The 20,454-nt window shown below is 44.3% G+C and overlaps 2 protein-coding genes across 2 annotated transcripts in view; one reads left to right on the top strand and one right to left on the bottom strand.

Moving 5' to 3' along the window:
• Positions 1-78: 78 nt before the first annotated feature.
• Positions 79-20,449, top strand: AKAP14 (A-kinase anchoring protein 14). Its single transcript, XM_025852752.2, has 6 exons — positions 79-155; positions 3,530-3,696; positions 3,793-3,884; positions 16,971-17,150; positions 19,630-19,682; positions 20,313-20,449. The coding sequence occupies exons 2-6, from the start codon at positions 3,540-3,542 to the stop codon at positions 20,395-20,397; spliced, it is 567 nt and encodes a 188-aa protein (XP_025708537.2). The 5' UTR covers positions 79-155; positions 3,530-3,539; the 3' UTR covers positions 20,398-20,449.
• Positions 18,396-20,454, bottom strand: part of NKAP (NFKB activating protein) — a 28,882-nt gene continuing 26,823 nt past the window's right edge. Inside the window, exon 10 of the transcript XR_003204535.2 lies at positions 18,396-18,846. The gene's annotated coding sequence lies outside the window, so the exon portion shown is untranslated. The remainder of the gene's footprint in view (positions 18,847-20,454) is intronic.

Here is a 20,454-nt window from a genome sequence, read left to right as displayed (position 1 = left end):
TTGCTTCCCATTGGTGGGAATGGGTGTTGCCCTGGAAGCACGTGTAAACATTCTGTCTGGCGGGCGTGGGGCGGAGCGGCCCGGAGCGGCCCGGAGTCTGAGGCCTCCCTGGTTCCCTGGCCCGTACTGTTCCAAACAAGGATCCGCTCACTCAGGTGCCGGGGGTGGGGGGTGGGGGAGTGTTTGTGAAGGGTGGGGGGGCGCCGCAAAGAGGCCTCGCGCAGTCGTCACCCCCCGCCCCCGCTTGACCACACCCCCGGCCCTTCCCACCCGCGCCGGGCATCTGGCCTCCCTCTTAGGAAGGAAGCGGAGCCAAAGCACTAGGACGCTTACGAAGGATTTGTGCCCGTGGGCGAGCGAGGGCGCAATCGGAGCTGCTTGCCGAGCCCCGCTCCCCTTTCCCTTTCCTGCCGGAATACAGGGCTCCCCAGGGAAGGTCTTAAGGAGGTCCTTCCACGGATGAGACCCCTGCCTCTTCGGCCTGGTTTTGTTTTGTTTTGTTTTTTTAAAGATTGTTATTTATTTATTTGACAGAGAGAGACACAGCGAGAGAGGGAACATGAGCAGGGGGAGTGGCAGAGGGAGAAGCAGGCTTCCCGCAGAGCAGGGAGCCCGATGCGGGGCTCGATCCCCGGACCCTGGGATCATGACCTGAGCCGAAGGCAGACTCTTAACGACTGAGCCACCCAGGCGCCCCTTGACATTTTTTTTTTAAAGATTTTATGTATTTATTTGACAGAGAAAGACACAGTGAGAGAGGGAACACAAGCGGGGGGAGTGGGAGAGGGAGAAGCGGGCTCCCCGAGGAGCAGGGAGCCCGATGCGGGGCTCGATCCCAGGACGCTGGGATCAGGACCCGAGCCGAAGGCAGTCGCTTAACCGACTGAGCCACCCGGGCGCCCTTCTACCTGGTTTTGGAGGTCACAGATTTGGCTTCTATTCAATTCATCAAGAGGTAATTTGCTGAGGGGCGCCTGGGTGGCTCAGTCATTGAGTGTCTGCCTTCGGCTCGGGTCATGATCCCAGGATCCTGGGATCGAGCCCCGCATCGGGCTCCCTGCTCGGCGGGAAGCCTGCTTCTCCCTCTCCCACTCCCCCTGCTTGTGTTCCCTCTCTTGCTGTGTCTCTCTCTATCAAATAAATAAATAAAATCTTAAAAAAAAACAAGAGTCTCTCTGTGACCCAGGGTCTCAGCAGGAAACCTGGCATACTTAAGAGCAGGGTAGGTAGAGAAGGGTTAAGCAAAGGGAGTGTTTACGGAGGTGTGGGCAGACAGGAGGGCAACAAGGGCAAGTGCGGCTCCCCCAGGGCTAGAACAGTAGGGCCACAGGGCTAAGGGGCGAGCATAACTGCCTTTACAGGGCTGAGAAGTGAGACCCTTGCCCTGGGACAAGCGGGCCTGCTCCAGCCATAGGGGACCCCGCAGGGGGACCGCTCCCCAGGGAACATATCACTTGCCCTCATTCTCCTCCCTCAGCCTTGTCTCCGCATTGTGTGGAACCTCCTGGAAGCCAGAGGGCATGGGAGAGCCCACTGATGCAGTCCAGTCAGGTCAGCCTTCCAGGGCAGAGAGCAGGGGAGACGGGGAGGGTGGATCTGAAAGGGCAAATGGAAGGTGTCTGGTCCACGATCTCATGGGGCAGGGGTGAGTTAAAGGAAACAAGGCACATTAAACACCCCAAAATTGGGAGTTGCTATTTATAGACGAATAACGAGCTCCCTTTGGAGAGAGATACCCACTTTTATACAGCACCCCCCATGTAAGGATTGCCTGCAGGGATGCATAACTGCTAGAAGTAAGTGATTTCTCATAAGTGAAGAGACTTAAGTAGTAGCCAGGAAAGACAGAGACTCCAAGACTCAAGAGGAAAAGATGGAAAATGTGCAGAGTCCTAATGCTGTGATGAATCCTGTTCACAGCCTGAGTAACTATTAAGTTTCACAATCTCAATAGGTGTTAAAATCATTTGGAAAATTTCGGCGATTGTTTATGATAAACCTCTTACTAAAACAGGAGCAAACAGTTTCCTGATGTGATAAATCTCTCACCATAAACCAGCATCATACTTTATAATGGAACAGCAGAAAGCACACCCACTGAGGTCAGACACAAAAGGATGCACATTATCTTCACTTTCACTGAACATTTCTCCAAAAGTGTTAACCAAAGCGAATACTATGGAACTATATATTTTAGGGAAAAAGATGGTAAAAAATGATAGTTTCTGGCAGATGATATAATTTGTACACCTGGAGAATCCAAGAGAAAAACTGAAAATCCACCCCCTTCTATGCTGTATCACCTCTAATGACTTTTAATTCACTTTATCTTTTTTTTAAAGATTTTATTTATTTATTTGACAGAGAGACACAGCGGGAGCAGGAACACAAGCAGGTGGAATGGGAGAGGGAGAAGCAGGCTTCCCTGCTGAGCAGGGAGCCCGATGTGGGACTCGATCCCAGGACCCTGGGATCATGACCTGAGCCGAAGGCAGACGCTTGACTGAGCCACCCGGGCGCCTTTCACTTTATCTTTTTTAAAGATTTATTTATTTATTTGAGAGAGAGCATGAGCAGGGGGAGGGACAGAGAAAGGAGAGAATCTCAAACAGTCTCCCCACTGAGCACAGAGCTCAACACAGGGCTCAATCCCACAACCCTGAGATCACGACCTGAGCCAAAATCAAGAGTCGGATGTTTAACTGACTGAGCTACAGGCGCCCCAGGGCACATAGCTCTTTAAAGTGAATTAAAATTGGGGTGCCTGGGTGGCTCAGTCAGTTCAGCATCTGACTCTTGCTTTTGGCTTAGATCGTGATCTCAGGGCTGGGCTCCATGCTCAGAGGGAAGTCTGCTCTTTCTCTCTTCCTCTGCCACTCCCCCTGCTCGTGCGTGCGTTCTCTCTTTGTCTCTCAAATAAAATAAATAAAATCTTAAAAAAAAAAAAAAAGAGAGAGCCATGTGCCTTCAGTTGCCTAAGCAGGGACTGAGGTTCTTTTTTTTTCTTTTTAAGATTTTATTCATTTATTTGACAGAGAGACACAGTGAGAGAGGGAACACAAGCAGGGGGAGTGGGAGAGGGAGAAGCAGACTCCCCGCTAAGCAGGGAGCCCGATGTGGGGCTCGACCCCAGGAGCCTGGGATCATGACCTGAGCCAAAGGCAGACGCTTAACGACTGAGCCACCCAGGTGCCCCAGGGACTGAGGTTCTATTCAAGACTCAACTAGAAATCAATATTGTTAGAACTCCAAAGAAGTTAGGACTCATTCTCCTACATCTTGATTAAACTGTTCATGGTTATAAGAATCTGAAAATCCTTGGTTTTCAGGAAAAATAGATCTCTGAAGCTAGGCACAATGGATAAACCGTAAAGGCCTCACTCCTCTCCCCACCCTTAAGGCCCTGTTGCCCCCTAGAGGCAACAACCATTTCCTGTGTCTTGTTATCCTTCAAGTGGTGGTCTGAACTTAGATATCTGAGTGTGTAGGCACATGCGCAAGAGATAACTTCTTGAGTTTCTTTTTCCAGGCAAAAGAAAATGGATGGGACTGAAGATTTCAAAATCCAGAAGATGGATGTGGATCAAAGTCCTACAAGCCAGGAGACAGACACAGAAGAAGACAATGGCAATCTGAATGAACTAGCATTAGCGTTAGTGAAGAGTGCCGTCAATGCCGCTGTTAAGACTGTGGCAGGTAGTAACCCTACTGGGAGGTGTGAAGGACTAGCCCATTAAACAATGCCACACTACCAGGCAACTAACAAATTCTCACCTTTTTTTTTTTTTGCAGAAGAAGAAAAGCCCATCAAAAATATCAAATGGATCACACACGGTGAATTCACAGCAGAAAGGGGCCATAAGCAAATTGAGGAGTTCATTCTGGTAAGTTAGTTGACCATTCCAGATTGGTGTACAAGGGCGAGGAACAATGAAAAGTTTAAAACCTGGAAACCCTAGATGATTTCAAAGATGACTAAGTAAACATTGTCCCCATCTGGGTTCCAAATTCACCATGGTATGGTTCGACGGTGAAAGGCACAATCGTATTTCCCGGTTTGTATCATCCTAACCTTACATCTCCCTTGGAAAATCTGATACTCCCTCCCAGTTAAGCCATTTTCCCATGCTGGTGCTCTAAGTGGGGGCCTAGTGGCCAAAGGCCAAAGGCCAAAGGCAGCTTCTGTTCCAAAACAGGAATTCTCCATCACCAACTTTAGAAATCTCATATGAACAGAGGGGATGCCGATGGATCTTTCTGATTTGGTTTTGGAACATAATGTCCACACATTATGATGTGCATGCCTGTGACTTCCTCTCCTTTTTCCGCCAGTGCCTGGCTCTGACTTATTTGTGTGGCTTATCCTGGCAGCTTTGGAGAGAAGGCCCTGGGTTGCTTTGCATAACTGGCGAGGTGGATTAAGAAATGGCCTGAAATCCCCACTCACTGTATTTCCTCAGAAGAGAGATGAGTTGAAAAAAAAAGGGGGGGGGGCGGCTCAGTCGGTTGAGCGTCGGCCTTCGGCTCAGGTCATGATCCTGGAGTCCTGGGATAGAGCCCCGCATCGGGCTCCCTGCTCAGCGAGGAGCCTGCTTCTCCCTCTTCCTCTGCTGCTCCCCCTGCTTGTACTCTCTCTTTCTCAAATAAAGAAAATCTTAAAAAAAAAAAAAAAAGAAGAAGAAGAGAAATGAGTTGAAACAGGTGGAGGCAAACTCCCCACCCCTCGGAGAAGCTTCCTGCTGTCTCTGTTTCTCTGGCCAGCCCATCACAGCCTACAGCCCCAAGGGCAGTTTCCTAGGCCCTAGGAAGGCCCAGTCAGGTGGCAGTGAGGTGGTTCCACACCCTCTCATACCCCAGCAGGCACATTTCAATTACAAGGGGTCTCTAGAGCACAATGATGATGAATGGTGCAAAGTACTACTTACTCTTGGACCTTCTTGCTCTGGAGAACGTCTCCCTTTGGAGTTGGGCAAAAGCCCCTGCCTACTGCACCCAGGGTCTGTGAATCAGACTGGAATGGGACACAGAACAAGCAGAAAAATTTCCCCCAACAATGCCACCAGTTATTCTGAATAAAAGGCAAACGTCAGTCCTGACAAGGGGCTACAGAGCTTGAAGTGATCTGAGTCCCCTCCTCCCTCCCAACTTGCCGCTCAGGGTCATCACCTTCTACCTTCTCCCCTTTCACCGTCCTTGCCACAGCCACACCTGTCTCCTTCCTGTTCAACTGCCAGGCACGCTCCCGCCTCAAGGCCTTGGCACATGCAGGGCTGCCCGCCTGGAACCCTCTCCCCTGCGATCTGTTTGATCTGTTCTCATGGGTCGGGCCTTACCTCTCTTGAGATCTTTGTTAACATGCCGCCTGTTCACTCACTCTGAGAATGACCTGAAGACTAGTAGAAGAGCTCTTCCACAGCTGAAGATATAAAAAAAAAAAGCCATATTAAGAAGGGGAGCAGGGACCGAGACAAAGTCAGGAACTAAACCCCTGCACGGCGACCCACACATGGGAGCGCTATCACAGGCGTGCAGGTACTCCCTGAGGAGTGGGAGGTTCAAGCCCCACCTCTGAGCACCACCCACCCTGGAGACAAGAAGATGACACCCACCCCCCCAACATGTGGCCTTGAAAATCAGCAGTGTTTTATCCCAGGAGCTTGGAAAATCAAGGGAGGGCCAGAGTGTTACAGGAAACCAAGACTCTGCTCTTAAAGGGCCCACACACTATCACACTCTCTTGGAGACCAAGCCCAGAGGTAGTGGTTTGAAAGGTGCCTGGACTATATGTGACAGGGATTGATCAGCTACTTTTAGGGTTATGTGCCAAAGGGGCAGGGATCTGTAGGAACTTTCTCTGGGAACAAAGGTCCTGGTGGGTACCAGTTCTGACATTCTCCATCCACCTCGCTAGCAGTACTGTCCCTGCCCTGGCAGGTAACCCTCTAAAGCAGCTCCTGGCCCCCAGGCAGCCTCATTTGGGATCTGCATCTCCCCAAAACAATTACCACCCTGCCACAGCTGGTCCCTCCAAAGCAACTCATGCCCCAGGGGTGGGGGAGCCCAGTCCCACCTACCAGCACTCCCACAATAGTCACTTACGAGGCACTGCAGCTGGGGGAGAGGGGGCAAGGGCCAGCCCCACTCACCAGCACCCCCCGCAGCAGTCACAGCTGAGCCACAACAGGTCAGTGCACACAGCCCACACGTGGGACACCCCTGGAGTGCCTGGTTCTGGTGATGAGGGCTGATTATACCACTGGGCCCCCTGAACACCTTGTACATAAGGCCACTACTTTCATGACCAGGAGACGGAGCTGATGTACCTAATACACAGAAACAACACATAGAGTCAGACCAGATGAGGAGACGGAGGAGAAAGAACAAGACAAAACCACAAGAAAAAGAACTAAAAACGTGGATAAGCAATTTATCTGATAAAGAGTTCAAAGTAATGGTCATAAAGGTGCTCACAAGAGGACAAGAGTTGGGAGAAGAATGGATGAACCCAGTGAGAACTTCAACAAAGAGACAGAAAATATTTTTACTTTTATTTTTTGAGAGAGAGCTCAAGTGGGGGTGGGGCAGAGGGAGAGGGAAAGAGAATCCCAAGCAGGCTCCCTGCCTAGTGCGGAGCCCCATGCGCGACTCAATCTCATGACCCTGAGATCATGACCTGAGCCGAAATCAAGAGTCGGACGCTTAACCGACTGAGCCACCCAGGCGCCCAAGAAAAAGGAATTCTTAAGAAATGAGAGTAGGATAAGGTACCACTGGAACAACATCAAGCATACCAACATTTGCATTATAGGGCTCCCAGAAAGAAAAGAGAGAGAAAGGGGCAGAAAATCTATCTGAAGACATAATAGCTAAAAACTTCCCTAACCTGGGGAAAGAAACAGACACCTGGGTCCAGGGAGCACAGAGAGCCCCAAATAAGAGGAACCCAAGGAGGTCCATGCCAAGACACATAATAATGAAAATGCCAAAAATTAAAGATAAAGAGAGAATCTTTTTTTTTTAAAGATTTTATTTATTTGAGAGAGAGAGAGAGCACATGAGAGGGGAGGGTCAGAGGGAGAAGCAGACTCCCCACTGAGCAGGGAGCCCGATGCGGGGCTCGATCCCGGGACTCCAGGATCATGACCTGAGCCGAAGGCAGTCGCCCAACCAACTGAGCCACCCAGGCGCCCTAAAGAGAGAATCTTAAAAGCAGCAAGAGAATACAAATAGTTACGTATAGGACAACCCCCATAAGGTGATCAGCTGATTTTTCAGCAGAATTTGCAGGCCAAAAGGAAGTAGCACAGCACATTCAAAGTACTGGAAAGAAAAACCTACAACCAAGAATACTCTGTCCAGCAAGGTTGTCAATCAGAACTGAAGGAGAGAGAGAGTTCTCAAACAAAAGTTAAAGGAGTTCATCACCACTAAACCAGCATTACAAAAAATGTTAAAGGGACTTGTTTAAGTAGAAAAGCCCATAATTAGAAGACAATTAAGAAAGAAAAAATTTCACTGGTAAAAGCAAACATATAGTAAAGGTAGTAGATCAATCACTTATAAAGCTAGTATGAAGGTTAAAAGGCAAAAGTGGTAAAATCAATTATAGCTATGACAATTATTTACGAGATACACAAAATAAAAAGATGTAAAATATGATGTCAACTACATAAAATAGGAGGAAATAAAAATGCAGCACTTTTACAATGTGTTCCAAATTAAGTGACCATCAACTTAAAATACACTGCTATATATACATAGTGCATTATAGATGAACCTCCTGGTAACCACAATCCCAAAACCTATAACAGACACATAAAAGACACAGGAATCCAAACATAACATTAAAGAAAGTCATCAAATCACAAGGGAAGAAAGGAACAGAGAAGAACTACAAAAACAACCAGAAAACAATTAACAACCTAATCCTAAGTACATGCCTAGCAGTAATTACTTTAAATGTAAATAGACTACATGCTCCAATCATAAGACACAGGGTGACTGAAGGGATAAAAAACCAAACCCATCTATATGCTGTCTACAAGAGACTCACGTCAGACCTCGAGACACACACAGACTGAAAGTGAAGGGATGGGAAAAGATATTCCAAGCAAATGAGAGAAAAAAAAGGAAAACCTGGGTAGCAATACTCATACCAGACAAAATGGACTTAAAAAAAAAAAAACAAACACCTGTAGCCAGAGACAAAGGGCATTATATAATGATAAAGGGGTCAAACCAACAAGGAGATATAAGACTTGTATATTTACATCTATGCACCCAATACAGGAGCACCTAAATATATAAAGAGAATATTGACAAATATAAAGGAAGAAATTGACAGTAGTATAGTAATAGTAGGGAACTTTAACACCCCACTTACTGTCAATAGATCATCCAGACAGAAAACCAATAAGGAAAGTGACTTTGAATGACACATCAGACCAGATGGACTTAACATATATCCAGAACATTCCATCCCAAAACAGCAGAATACACATTCTTTTCAAGTACACATGGAACATTCTCCAGGACAGATCACATGTTAGGCTAGAAAACAAGTCTCAATAAACTTAAGAAGACTGAAATCGTATCAAGCGTCTTTTCTTAGCACAATGGTATGAAAATAGAAACCAATTAGAAGAAGAAAACTGAAGGGACGCCTGGGTGGCTCAGTCGTTAAGCGTCTGCCTTCGGCTCAGGTCATGATCCCAGGGTCCTGGGAGTCCCACATCGGGCTCCTTGCTCAGTGAGGAGCCTGCTTCTCCCTTTCCCTCTACTGCTCCCCCTGCTTGTGCTCTCTCTCTCTGACAAATAAATAAATAAAAATCTTAAAAAAAAAAAAAGAAAACTGGAAAAAAACTATAAACACCTGGAGGCTAAACATGATACTAAGCAATCAATGGCTGAACAAAGAAGTCAAAAAGGAAATAAAAAAATACCTTGAGACAAATGAAAATGGAAACACAGTACAAAATCTATGCGATGCTGCAAAAGAGGTTTTAGAGGAAAGTTTTTTTTTTTTTAAAGATTTATTTATTTAGGAGTGCCTGGGTGGCTCAATTAAGCGTCTGCCTTCGGCTCAGGTCATGATCCCAGAGTCCCAGGATGGAGCCCTACATCGGGCTCCCTGCTCAGCTGGGAGTCGGCTTCCCCCTCTCCCTCTGTCCCTCCCCGCCACTCATGTGCGCTCTCTCTCTCCCTCAAATAAATAAATAAAATCTTAAAAAAAGAGATTTATTTATTTATTTGAGGTGGGAGGGGCAGAGGGCGGAGAAAAAAACTTAAGCAGACTCCACGCTAAGGGAAGTTTATAGCACTAGAGACCCAACTCAAGAAATCTGAAAATCTTAAATAAACAATTTAATCTTATACCTAAAGGAAGTAGAAAAAGAACAAAGCCCAAAATTAGTAGAAAGAAGGAAATAATAAGTATCAGGAGAAGATAAACGAAACAGAAACTTAAAACATTAGAAAAGATCAATGAAGCTAAGAGCCGGTTCCTTGAAAAGATAAAATTGAAAAACCTTTAGCAAGACTCATGAAGAAAAAGAGAGGACTCAAATGAAGAAAATCAGGAATGAAAGAAGTTATAGCTGACACCACAGAAATACAAATGATTATAAGAGACTAGACTAGTCTGAAAAATTATTTGTTGCAAACAAATTAAACAACCTAGAAGAAATAGATAAATTCCTAGAAACAATCTTCCAAGACTACAATCAAGAAGGAATGGAAAATCTGAACAGACAAAATGCTAATAATGAAATTGAATCAGTACTCAAAAAAACTCCCAACAAAAGAAGTCCGGGACCAGATGGCTTCACAAGTGAATTTCACTAAACATTTTTTTTAAAGATTTTATTTATTTATTTGAGAGAGAGAGAGAGCATAAGAGAGAGAGAGAGCATGAGGGTGGAGGCAGAGGGAGAGGGAGAAGCAGACTCCCCGCGGAGCAGGGAGCCCGATGCAGGGCTCAATTCCAGAACCCTGGGACCATGACCTGAGCTAAACTAAAGGCAGATACTTAACTGACTGAGCCACCCGGTGCCCATCACCAAACATTTAAAAAGGAGTTGATACTTATCCTTCTCCAACTATTGCAAAAAATTAAAGAGGAAAGGATGCTTCCCAGTCACTCAATGAGACCAACATTACCCTGATACCAAAACCAGACAGACACTACACAAAAAGAAAATTCCAGGTCAATATCCCTGAGGAACATAGATGCAAACATCTTCAATGATATATTAACAAACCGAATTCAACAATACATTAAAAGTATCATATATCATGATCAAGTGGGATTTATTCCAGGGATGCAAGGATGATTTAATATACACAAATTAATCAATGTGATACACCCTGTTAACAAAATAAAGGATAAAAATAATATGATCATCTCAATAAATGCAGAAAAAGCATCTGACACAACTCAACATTCAAATATGATAAAAACTCTCAACAAAGTGGGCATAGAGGAAACATACCTCAGCATAAAAGAGGCCAGATATGACAAACCCAGAGCTAACATCACGCTCAAGAGTGAAAGGCTAAAAGCTTTCTCTCTAAGATCAGGAACAAGACTAGAATGCTCACTCTTGTGACTTTTATTCAACATACAGTACAAGGCCTAGCTGTAGCAATGAAACAAGAAAAAGAAATAAAAGGCATCCAAATTGGTAAAGAAGAAGTAAAACTGTCACTATTTGCAAATGTCATGATATTATATATAGAAAACCCTAAAGACTCCACCAAAAAACTATTAGAACTAATAAATGAACTCAATGAAGTTGCAGGATACAAAATTAACATACGGAAATCTGTTGTTGTGTTTCTATACACTAATAACTATCAGAAAGAGAAACTGAAAAAACAATCCCATATACAATTGCATCAAAAAGAATAAAATACCTAGCAATAAATTTAACCAAGAAGTTGAAAGACATGTATTCTGAAAACTATAAGACAGTGATGAAAGAAACTGAAGATGACAAATAAATGGAAAGATATATCATGCTCATGAAATGGAAGAATTAATATTGTTGAAATGCCCATACTACCCAAAGCAATCTATAGAATTCAATACAATCCCAATAAAAATACCAATGGCAATTTTACATTTTAGAACAAATAATCCTAAAATTTATATGGAATGACATAAGACCTCAATTAATCAATGCAATCTTAAGAAAGAAGAGCAAAGCAGGAAGTATCATGCTCCCAGATTTCAAACTATACTACAAAGCTACAGTAATCAAAAAACAGTATGGTACTGGGCACAAACACATATACATCAAAGGAACAGAACAGAGTCCAGAAATAAACCCACACTTATATGGTCAATTAATCTATGCCAAAGGAGGCAAGAGTATACAGTGGGGAAAAGACAGTCTCTTCAATAAAAGGTGTTAAGGAAACTGGACAGCTACATGCAAAATAATGAAATTGGAGGAGTGCCTGTGCGGCTCAGCTGGTTGAATGTGTCCGACTCTTGGTTTCAGCTCAGGTCATGATCTCATCAGGGTAGTGAGATCGAGCCCTACATTAGGCTGTGCGCTTGGAGTGCAGTTTGCTTGAGATTCTCTTCCTCTGCCCCTCCCCCTGCTCGCACGCTCTCTCTCTCTCAAATAAACACTTAAAAAAAATGAAAACAGACCACTTTCTAACCACAAACACAAAAATAAACTCAAAATGGATTAAAGACCTAAATGTAAGACCTGAAACCATAAAACTCCTAAAAGAAAGCAGAGGAAGTAACACCTGGAAATCAGTCTTAGCAATATTTTTCTCAGGCAAGGAAAACAAAAACAAAAATAAACAATTACAACTACATCAAACTAAAAAACCTTTGCACAGCAAAGGAAACCATCAATAAAATGAAAAAGTGGGCGCCTGGGTGGCTCAGTTGGTTAAGCAACTGCCTTCGGCTCAGGTCATGATCCTGGAGTCCCGGGATCGAGTCCCGCATCGGGCTTCCTGCTCAGCAGGGAGACTGCTTCTCCCTCTGACCCTCTTCCCTCTCGTGCTCTCTATCTCTCATTCTCTCTCTCTCAAATAAATAAAATCTTTAAAATAAATAAAATAAATAAAATGAAAAAGTAACCTACTAAATGTGAGAAGATATTTTGCAAATGATATGTCTGATAAAGGGTTAATATCCAAAATATATAAAGAACTCATACAACTCAACACCCCCCCCAAAATTCATTTAAAAAATGGGCAGATGGCCTAAATAGAAACTTTTTCCAAAGAGGAGATACAGATGGACAAGAAACACAGGAAAAGATTCTCAACATCATTAATCATCAGGGAAATGCAAATCACAACCACAATGAGATATCACCTCACACCAGTCAGAATGGCTAATATCAAAAAGACAAGAAATAACAATTGTTGGTGAAGATGTGAAGAAAAGGGAAGCCTCATGCACTGTTGGTGGAAGTGTAAATCCGTGCAGCCATTATGGAAAAGAGTATGGAGGTTCCTCAAAAAATTTTAAATAGAAATACTATATGATCCAGCAATTCCACTTCTGCATATTTTTCCGAAAACAAAAACACTAACTTGAAAAGATATATGCACCCCATGTTCACTGCAGCATTATTTGCTATAAGCCAAGATGTGGAAGCAACTTAAGCATCCATCGATAGATGAATGGATAACAAAGATGTGATATATAAAAAATAGAATATTATTCAGCCATAAAAAAGAATGAAATCTTGCCATTTGTGACAACATGGATGGACCCAGAGGGTATTATGCTAAGAAGTAAGTTAAAGAAAGACAAATAACATACAATTTCACTTACACGTGGAATCTAAAAAACCAAACAAATGAACTAACAAATCAAAACAGAAACAGACTCAAATATAGACAACAAACGTGTTACCAGAGGGGAGAGGGGTATGATTTGGGTGGAACAAGTGAAGGGGATTAAGAGGTATGAGCTTCCAGTTATAAAATGAACTAGTCACAGGGCGCTCAGCCGGCTCAGTTGGTGGAGCGTGTGACTCTTGATCTCGGGGTTGTGAGTTTGAGCCCCACGTTGGGCAAGAGATTACTCAAAATAAAATCTTTAAAAATAAATAAAATAAAATAAAATAGTCACACGGATGAAAAGCACAGCAGAGAAAATAGTATTACTATTTTAATAATTTTGTATGGTGACGGACCTATTGTGCTCATTTCATGATGTGCATAAATATTGAATCACTATGTTGTATACCTGAAACTAATATACTACTGTATGTCAACTACAGCTCAATTAAAAAAAAATTCTACCTGCTCACTGAGGCCTTTCCTCGTCACCTCATCTAAAATTGCAACCCGTTCTCCTCCTCTGATTTACTTTTTCCCTTAGCATTCAGCTCTACCTAAGATATTAGATTTTACTTACTTACCCTTTGCCTTTCTTCCACTTACAGATCAAATAGTCAATGAGGGCAGAGGCTTTTATTCAATTCTCTGTCCCCAGCCCCTAGAAAGCTCAGGTACACAGAGATGCTCTAAAACATGTGTTGAACACGTGAACAGATTTATTCTCTCCATACCATTATTTGTTCACAGATGAAGAGCTTACCTACTGTGTAGGACTGTTATGAGGATAAGATGATTAGAAAGTGGAAAGTAACTGAAACGTTAAAAGCTCTATAAAGCTACTGACATAAAATCATCTTGTTCCCAGCCCTGCTAATGCAGTGAGCCCTAGAAGTAAACTCTGCCATCTAAGTGTCGGACATTTCTGATGGAGAGCTTTCTCAAGCTTATTGCAGATTTCCCAGAGTCCACCGTACCCCAGGGGATGGCAAATCAGTAGTTACCACTTACTGAGCATTACTATGTGTCAAGTACTGCTGAGCACTTCACATGCATGATCTCACCTAACCCCCACAATGAACCTGCATGTAGGTACATCAGGGTACCCATTTTACAGATGAGAAACCCTGAGGTTCAGAGAGGTTGGACTATTTGTCCAGTCTTTTTTTTTTAAAGACTGTATTTATTTATTTATTTATTTTAGGAAGAGAAAGTGTGCATGAGTGGGGGGAGGGGCAAAGGGAGAGGGAGAGGCAGAGAATCTCAAGCAGACTCTGCCCTGGGTGTGGAGCCCATCGTGGGGCTCTATCCCATGACCCTGAGATCATGACCTGAGCCGAAACTGAGGCAGACACTTAACTGACTGAGCCACCTAGGCACCCCTGTCCTAAGTCTTTCTGATTAATCAGCAAAATAAAGTTTTGATCACAGGTCTGATATACTTTGGCCACCATAGTAGGAAAAGTTCTTTTTTTTCCTTTAAAGGTTTTATTTATTTATTTGGGAGAGAGAGAGAGCGAACATGAGTGGGGAGGAGGGGCAGAGGGAGAAGCAGACTCCTCACTGAGCAGGGAGCCCGATGCAGGGCTCAGGGCTCGATCCCAGGACTCTGGGATCACGACCGGAGCTGAAGGCAGACGCTTAACCAACTGAGCCACCCAGGTGCCCCTGAAAAGTTATTTTGATGACAAAAATAATGCAGAGTTTTACTATCAGTGAAAAATGCAAATTCAAAAGATTTTAAGGTATTACAATGTGAATAAGAATGATTAAACCTGATGTCCAGAGGCTCATGTGTTTTGGAGAGGGAATAGGTACACTTACACACGGCCAATGGGCACAATTTGTTTATTCTCTTAAGGAACACAACCTGGCAACATGAATATACAAATAAGTTCTTTCTAAGAGGAAAGTTGGAAAATCTCCAATGCCTAACACCCAGTTAAATTTATTTATTTATTTATTTATTTGACAGAGAGAGACACAGCGAGAGAGGGAACACAAGCAGGGGGAGTAGGAGAAGGAGAAGCAGACTCCCCGCTGAGCAGGGAGCCCGATGCGGGGCTCGATCCCAGGGCCCTGGGACCATGACCTAAGCCAAAGGCAGATGCTTAACGACTGAGCCACCTAGGCACCCCTAAAATTATTTTTATTCTAAAACAAGACATTATTAAAAAACGGAAAATCCCCAATGAGCAAAAGGACACAAAGTAGAAAGGGAAAACTCTCCTTCCACCCCCACGATACCCGGTTCTACTCCCTCAAGGGTCACTTACCATTGCTAACAGTTTTGTGCATATACTTCCAGGTGCCTGTTGATTTTGAGTGTCCAATAATATGTAATTGGCTAAGCCATCCATGGTGGAGTAGCACAATGAGATACTGTTTCCTGGAAGCGAGTATATGAAGCAATGTTATGTAAAAATTACAAAATACAAGGATAACACATACTCACTGGAGCTACGTAAAGAGCTGCCTGAACAGTGATAAAAATGGGGAAACCGGCTTGATGGAGATGGCTGAATTTAATGTGTCTAAGGCTGCCTTAGTTCACAAAAGAAAGAAAAAAAAAACTCTAGGACACCAAATTGAGAGGAAGAGAATCTTAGAACAGAGACATCTGGTGGGGTAGAGAGAGCACTGAGCGGGCTGCTTGGGAGCCCTGGGTCCCAGTCCCCGCTTTTATGTTGGACTGTCCCTTCCCATTGCTAGGCCCCAATATTCTCATCTGCAAAGGGAGGGACTTCCCTAAATGATCTCTAGGGCCCCTTCCGATGGTACAAAGTCTTTGATTGTCTGACGGATTCAACATCAGGGCTGAAGAAATATATTCATATAGAAAGGTTGGAAAGAAAGTCATGCTCCAATGGGCCGCAAAGGGTTAAGTAGCAGGCTCCTTCATAAAAGGAATGATAATCTGTGTAAAATACAGTTCTGATCCCAGGGAATCTAGAGTCTGGTGCTCCTGTCTGGCTGACTGAAACAATCAATTGGGTATAAGTTTGAAATAAAGTAAGCTGGGGCTCCTGGGTGGCTCAGATGTTTAGGCGTCTGCCTTCAGCTTGGGTCGTGATCCCAGGGTCCTGGGATTGAGCCCCGCATCGGGCTCCCAGCTCGGCAGGGAGTCTGTTTCGCCCTCTGCCTCTCTCCTCTGCTCGTGGTCTCTCTTTCTCTCTCTCTCTGTCTGTCTCTCTCAAATGAATAAATAAAATCTTAAAAAAAAAAAAGGAAAGAAATAAAGTAAGCTGAGGCAGAAGGCCAACCTACTTTTTAAAATTTTTTTAGAGGGCCTGAAATCTTTTAGCCATCTCCCTCCAACTGTTCCTCCTCATATCACTGAAACTCTTAGACTGTCCCACTTCCTTCCTTCTGTGGACCTTCAACTTAATTCAGGACTTTTTTTGATGTGGAAGCTTCCTGTGCACCAATAGCCAACCCAAGGGGGTTCAGTTGAATTGAACTTGTTGAATACCTATAGCATTCAAGGCACTGGACTGAGAATCGGGGCTGCACTGTGACTTCTGTGGGCCCTAGGCACTAGTAAAATTCATGCTTTGGAGAGAAAAATTTCTCCAAGGGGGTAAAATAGGGATCTGAGGATCTGGATGATCCCAGTGCCTGACTCATTCCTTTTCTAAACTTAGTTTATATACCACTGATGGCTGCATTGAACTGAGTCTGATTTTCAAAAACAGCTTGTGAAATCAGCCTCATTACTTTCCAGTGGCATCTACAGGCCTCCCAAGAGGAGTGAGCAGAACACATGCTCCAATCACTTTCTAATTACTCTCCAACTAACCAAACTTGCCTCCCAAGTAAGGGTCTGGCGGGAGGTCAGTGTGTATACGTGCGTGTGGTGTATTTGTGCACCTCTGGGTGCACATCTGATTGCGCACCTCTGGGTTCCAAAGCCCGATCTCCAGGGAGGTTGCATTATTTCACTCATTTCATGTCGGCTCTACCTTTTCTCTCCTCCACTTGTGGAGATAGATTGGGAGTTGACTCTAGTTTGAATCCCAGTCAAAAATGTTAGAAATGGATGCCCGAAGCTGGGCTGTAACCCCTACTGCTGTGTTGTTGCCTTTACCTAGAGGACTTGAAAGAACGTTTGCTTTTCTTTCTGTGTGTTCTTTCTCTTTTATATGAAACAGACTTGGGAGTATCAAAACTGCTGGGTGCACTACACAGAGTTTATACAGAGGGAAGACTTGGTTCACAGCTACCACTATATCTACTGTGTGCGCTGGAGCATCCCAACTGCTAAGAGACCCATGCCACAAGTCACTGCCTCTGCCTACTTCACCATCAAGATCACCAAAAACAAACCTCCAGTAAGCTCTTCCTTTCTGCCCCGTTCGCTTAGATGAGACTTCAGTGAAAATGGAGACTTCTCCTGTCAGGGTCATTGATGACCCCTTCTTTGTAAAACTTAAGTCCTATTTCTGTCCTCATCTTGCTTGGCCAATCTACAGCACTTGCCAGAGCTGCTCACTCCCCGCTTCATGAAATGTTCCATTTGGCTGCTAGAACCACACACTATCTGGGCTTTCCTTCCTGCCTCACCGACCATTCCTTCTCAGTCTCTACTGGCCTCGAACCTGTCCTCCATACTCCTCTCCTTGGTGATCTTGTCGTCTCCTGACTTTAAACGCCACCTCTAGCTTATGCTTCCCAAATCTGCATCTCCAGCCCAGATCTCTGCCACTTGGATGTTTAATAAACATCTCACTTCTTGTATCCAAAACTGAACTTCCAATTTTCCCCTCCCAACCTGACCTGCCCGCAGACCTCTCATCTCCGTCCATGGCCCAAATCCTTGGCATCATCCTTGACTCATCCCTCATCCAACACATTAGCAATCCTATTGGCCCTATCTTCAAAAATAGGTCCTGAATCCAACAATTTCTTACCACTCCACTTCTGCCACCTTGGTACAAGACACCATCATCTCTTACCAAGATTCTTTCAATAGCCTCCTAACTGGCCTCTCTGCTTCCACCCTTGCCCTCATTGCGTATCTTTTCGAAATAGCAGCCGCCAGCCAGAGTGAGCCTGATAAAATGAACCTATGCCACTCCTCTGTTTAAAATGTTCCAACGTGTTTCTCTAACTTCAAAGTGCATGCCCATTAATTGCAGATCTTGTTGAAAGGAAGATTCTGATTCAGCAGGTCTGGGGTGGGGCCTGAGATTCTGCATTGCTAAGAAGCTCCCAGGTGGTAGGGGCGCCTGGGTGGCTCAGTTGGTTAAGCGACTGCCTTCGGCTCAGGTCAGGATCCTGGAGTCCCGGGATCGAGTCCCGCATCGGGGGGGGGGGGGTCCCTGCTCAGCGGGGAGTCTGCTTCTCCCTCTGCCCCTCCCCCCTCTCATGTGCTCTCTCTCTCTCTCCTTCTCTCTCTCCAATAAATAAAATCTTTAAAAAAAAAAAAAAGCAGCTCCCAGGTGGTGCTCCCAGGTGTGTGCCGGCCCACAGCGTACACTTTTGAGTAGTGAGGGCCTGGGAGGCCCTTGTGTGACCTGGTCTCTTGTCTCTGCTTTCCTCCCCCTCCTCCTCCCTCCCTCCCTCTCCTCCAGCTGTGATCTTGTGACTTCAATAATCCAGGTAGAGTCCCACCTCAGGGCCTCTGCATCTGCTGTTCCCTCTGACTGGAACACTCTCACCTAGGTATGTGCACACCCTGCTCTCACCTCCTACGTCACACTTTTATCCCTTCCTCCATGCTTTTGCTTTTTCTCCCTAACACTTTCTTACCTTCTGATAGTCTACGTAATTTATTATCTTGTTATTGTCTGTTCCCCCTACCAGAATATAAGCTCCACAAAGGCAGGAATTTCTGTTTTGCTGTAAAATGAGGCCTGGCAAGTAATAGGCACTCAATAAATACTTGAAGGAATGACTGCGGGTAGCCAACCAGGTAGACCAGGAATATGAAGTATGTTGATAGCTGGTGTGAAAGGAATCCAAATAACATCCACAAATCCAGGGTTTGGGTCATCAGAGGAGCAGGTCTGGTCCCAAGCACAGTGCCTGGAATACAGCAGACATACACACGTTATTCTCCCCCGTGCTGCCCATTCTGTCACAGAAGTTATCTGAGGCTTGGTCTGCCTCCAGAGCTTCACAGAGGACTACACGGTGGGCCAACTCTGTCTTACGTTTGTCCTATCCTACTACGAACTTACGTATTTGAACCTGGAGTCATGTAAAAAGGTAAAGTACGTGGAGCTCTCACTCCTCCTGGTCATCTATCCTGCCATCAGCTGTCTTGCTAACTGGCAAGGTTGGAGATTGGAAAGTAAGGCTGCTGGAGGTAAGCAAGACCATGACCAGAGACTGTACATTGAGGGCTTAGGAGAAGGGCTCTTGTTCTCAATTCCACACATAATTTTGGAAGGGAGCATGGGTAGAGACCCCTGAGACAATATTACAACCTCCACTTTTATGCTGCTTTAAAAATGTTTTCAAACCGTGTTTATCTATATTATTTCATTCTTATCCTACTCCTAAGAGGTAAATACTGTCCACTGAGTAGAGTGGAACATAAAAAGAAAGTAAATGACTATTCATGAGGAGCACAAGCCTTTCCTGACTTGTTTCCAGTTTTGCAGAGATTCTTCAGGTATTTGTTGCCAAAAAGATCTTTTGGGGAACAGAGATTTCAAGTGACAAAGAACTACCACCTACAGACATCCCAATAAGGAGGATGAATTCTAGAAACTTAAGAGTATACATATGGACAAGTGTAGGGATGGAAGGAATTACGAGTTGGTATGATTGGTATAAGCTAACAGTTATCCTTTTCTCTCTTAGGATATGCCCATTGAGGTCTTTTATATCTTTGAGGGCCTTTCGTTTGTTCACAGGTAATTAACACTTGGAGACTTGTGTGTGTGTGTGTGTGATCTCTACGCCCAACATGGGGCTAGAACTCATGGCCCTGAGATCAAGAGTCACATGCTCTACTGACCCAGCCAGCGAGATGCCCCTGGAGACTTATTTTTAAAAGGGTGGTGGGCAAAGGTCATCACACCCCAGGAACCTAGCAGGCCCACGGCCACAGATAACTCATGTAATGGTCACTTTTCTTCTTTGGCCCACCCACCCCATTAGGATGGGCTGAAAGGATTCTGCCATTGTTCTAGAAAAAAATTTTTAATGTCTCATTTTTCAGTAATTAAAAACTTGAGGATTAACTGCTAAAGGATGGTGGGGGCAAAGTGGGTCATGTCTGTGTTTCTATGGGAAACTTCATAGTCAATGGAATTAAGTTCTATATAATAATCTTTTATTTGTACAGCAGCTTTTTTAGAGAATCTTTACATATAAACTCATGAATCCTTTTACTGATTGGGCCGATGGAATAGAGACAACCTTTGCTCCCCACCCTCAAAGGACTTCTTACTCACTAGGAATGTAACAGAATAAACAGGGAATCCCTGGCTCAGTGTTTTATGTTAAAAAGTTTTGGTATGTTTGTTTTTCTTCCTCTGCAGACCAGGAATGACTCGCTTTCAAGAAAAATGGCTGAGGGATATTATTGAGGCCAAAAGTATTTTAATGGAGTCAATTCCCTTCTAATTCTTACAGAATGTTTTAGGATTGGATTTCTAATCAGAACGTGTTAAAAATACGATA

The sequence above is a fragment of the Callorhinus ursinus genome, unplaced genomic scaffold (assembly GCF_003265705.2).
Source record: "Callorhinus ursinus isolate GAN/ISIS: 27379988/994484 unplaced genomic scaffold, GSC_fseal_2.0 scaffold33, whole genome shotgun sequence".
Lineage (NCBI taxonomy): Eukaryota > Metazoa > Chordata > Mammalia > Carnivora > Otariidae > Callorhinus > Callorhinus ursinus.
Note: the sequence above shows the minus strand (reverse complement) of the source record. Positions and strands in the feature narration are given on the sequence as shown.

What these genes read in the sequence shown, in the direction of transcription:
- AKAP14 (XM_025852752.2), top strand. Translation starts at nt 3,540, where the DNA reads ATGGATGGGACTGAAGATTTCAAAATCCAGAAGATGGATGTGGATCAA. An exon ending in CGCTGTTAAGACTGTGGCAG is followed by an intron (nt 3,697 to 3,792) that starts GTAGTAACCCTA and finishes TTTTTTTTGCAG; the next exon opens with AAGAAGAAAAGCCCATCAAA. An exon ending in TCACCAAAAACAAACCTCCA is followed by an intron (nt 17,151 to 19,629) that starts GTAAGCTCTTCC and finishes TTTCTCTCTTAG; the next exon opens with GATATGCCCATTGAGGTCTT.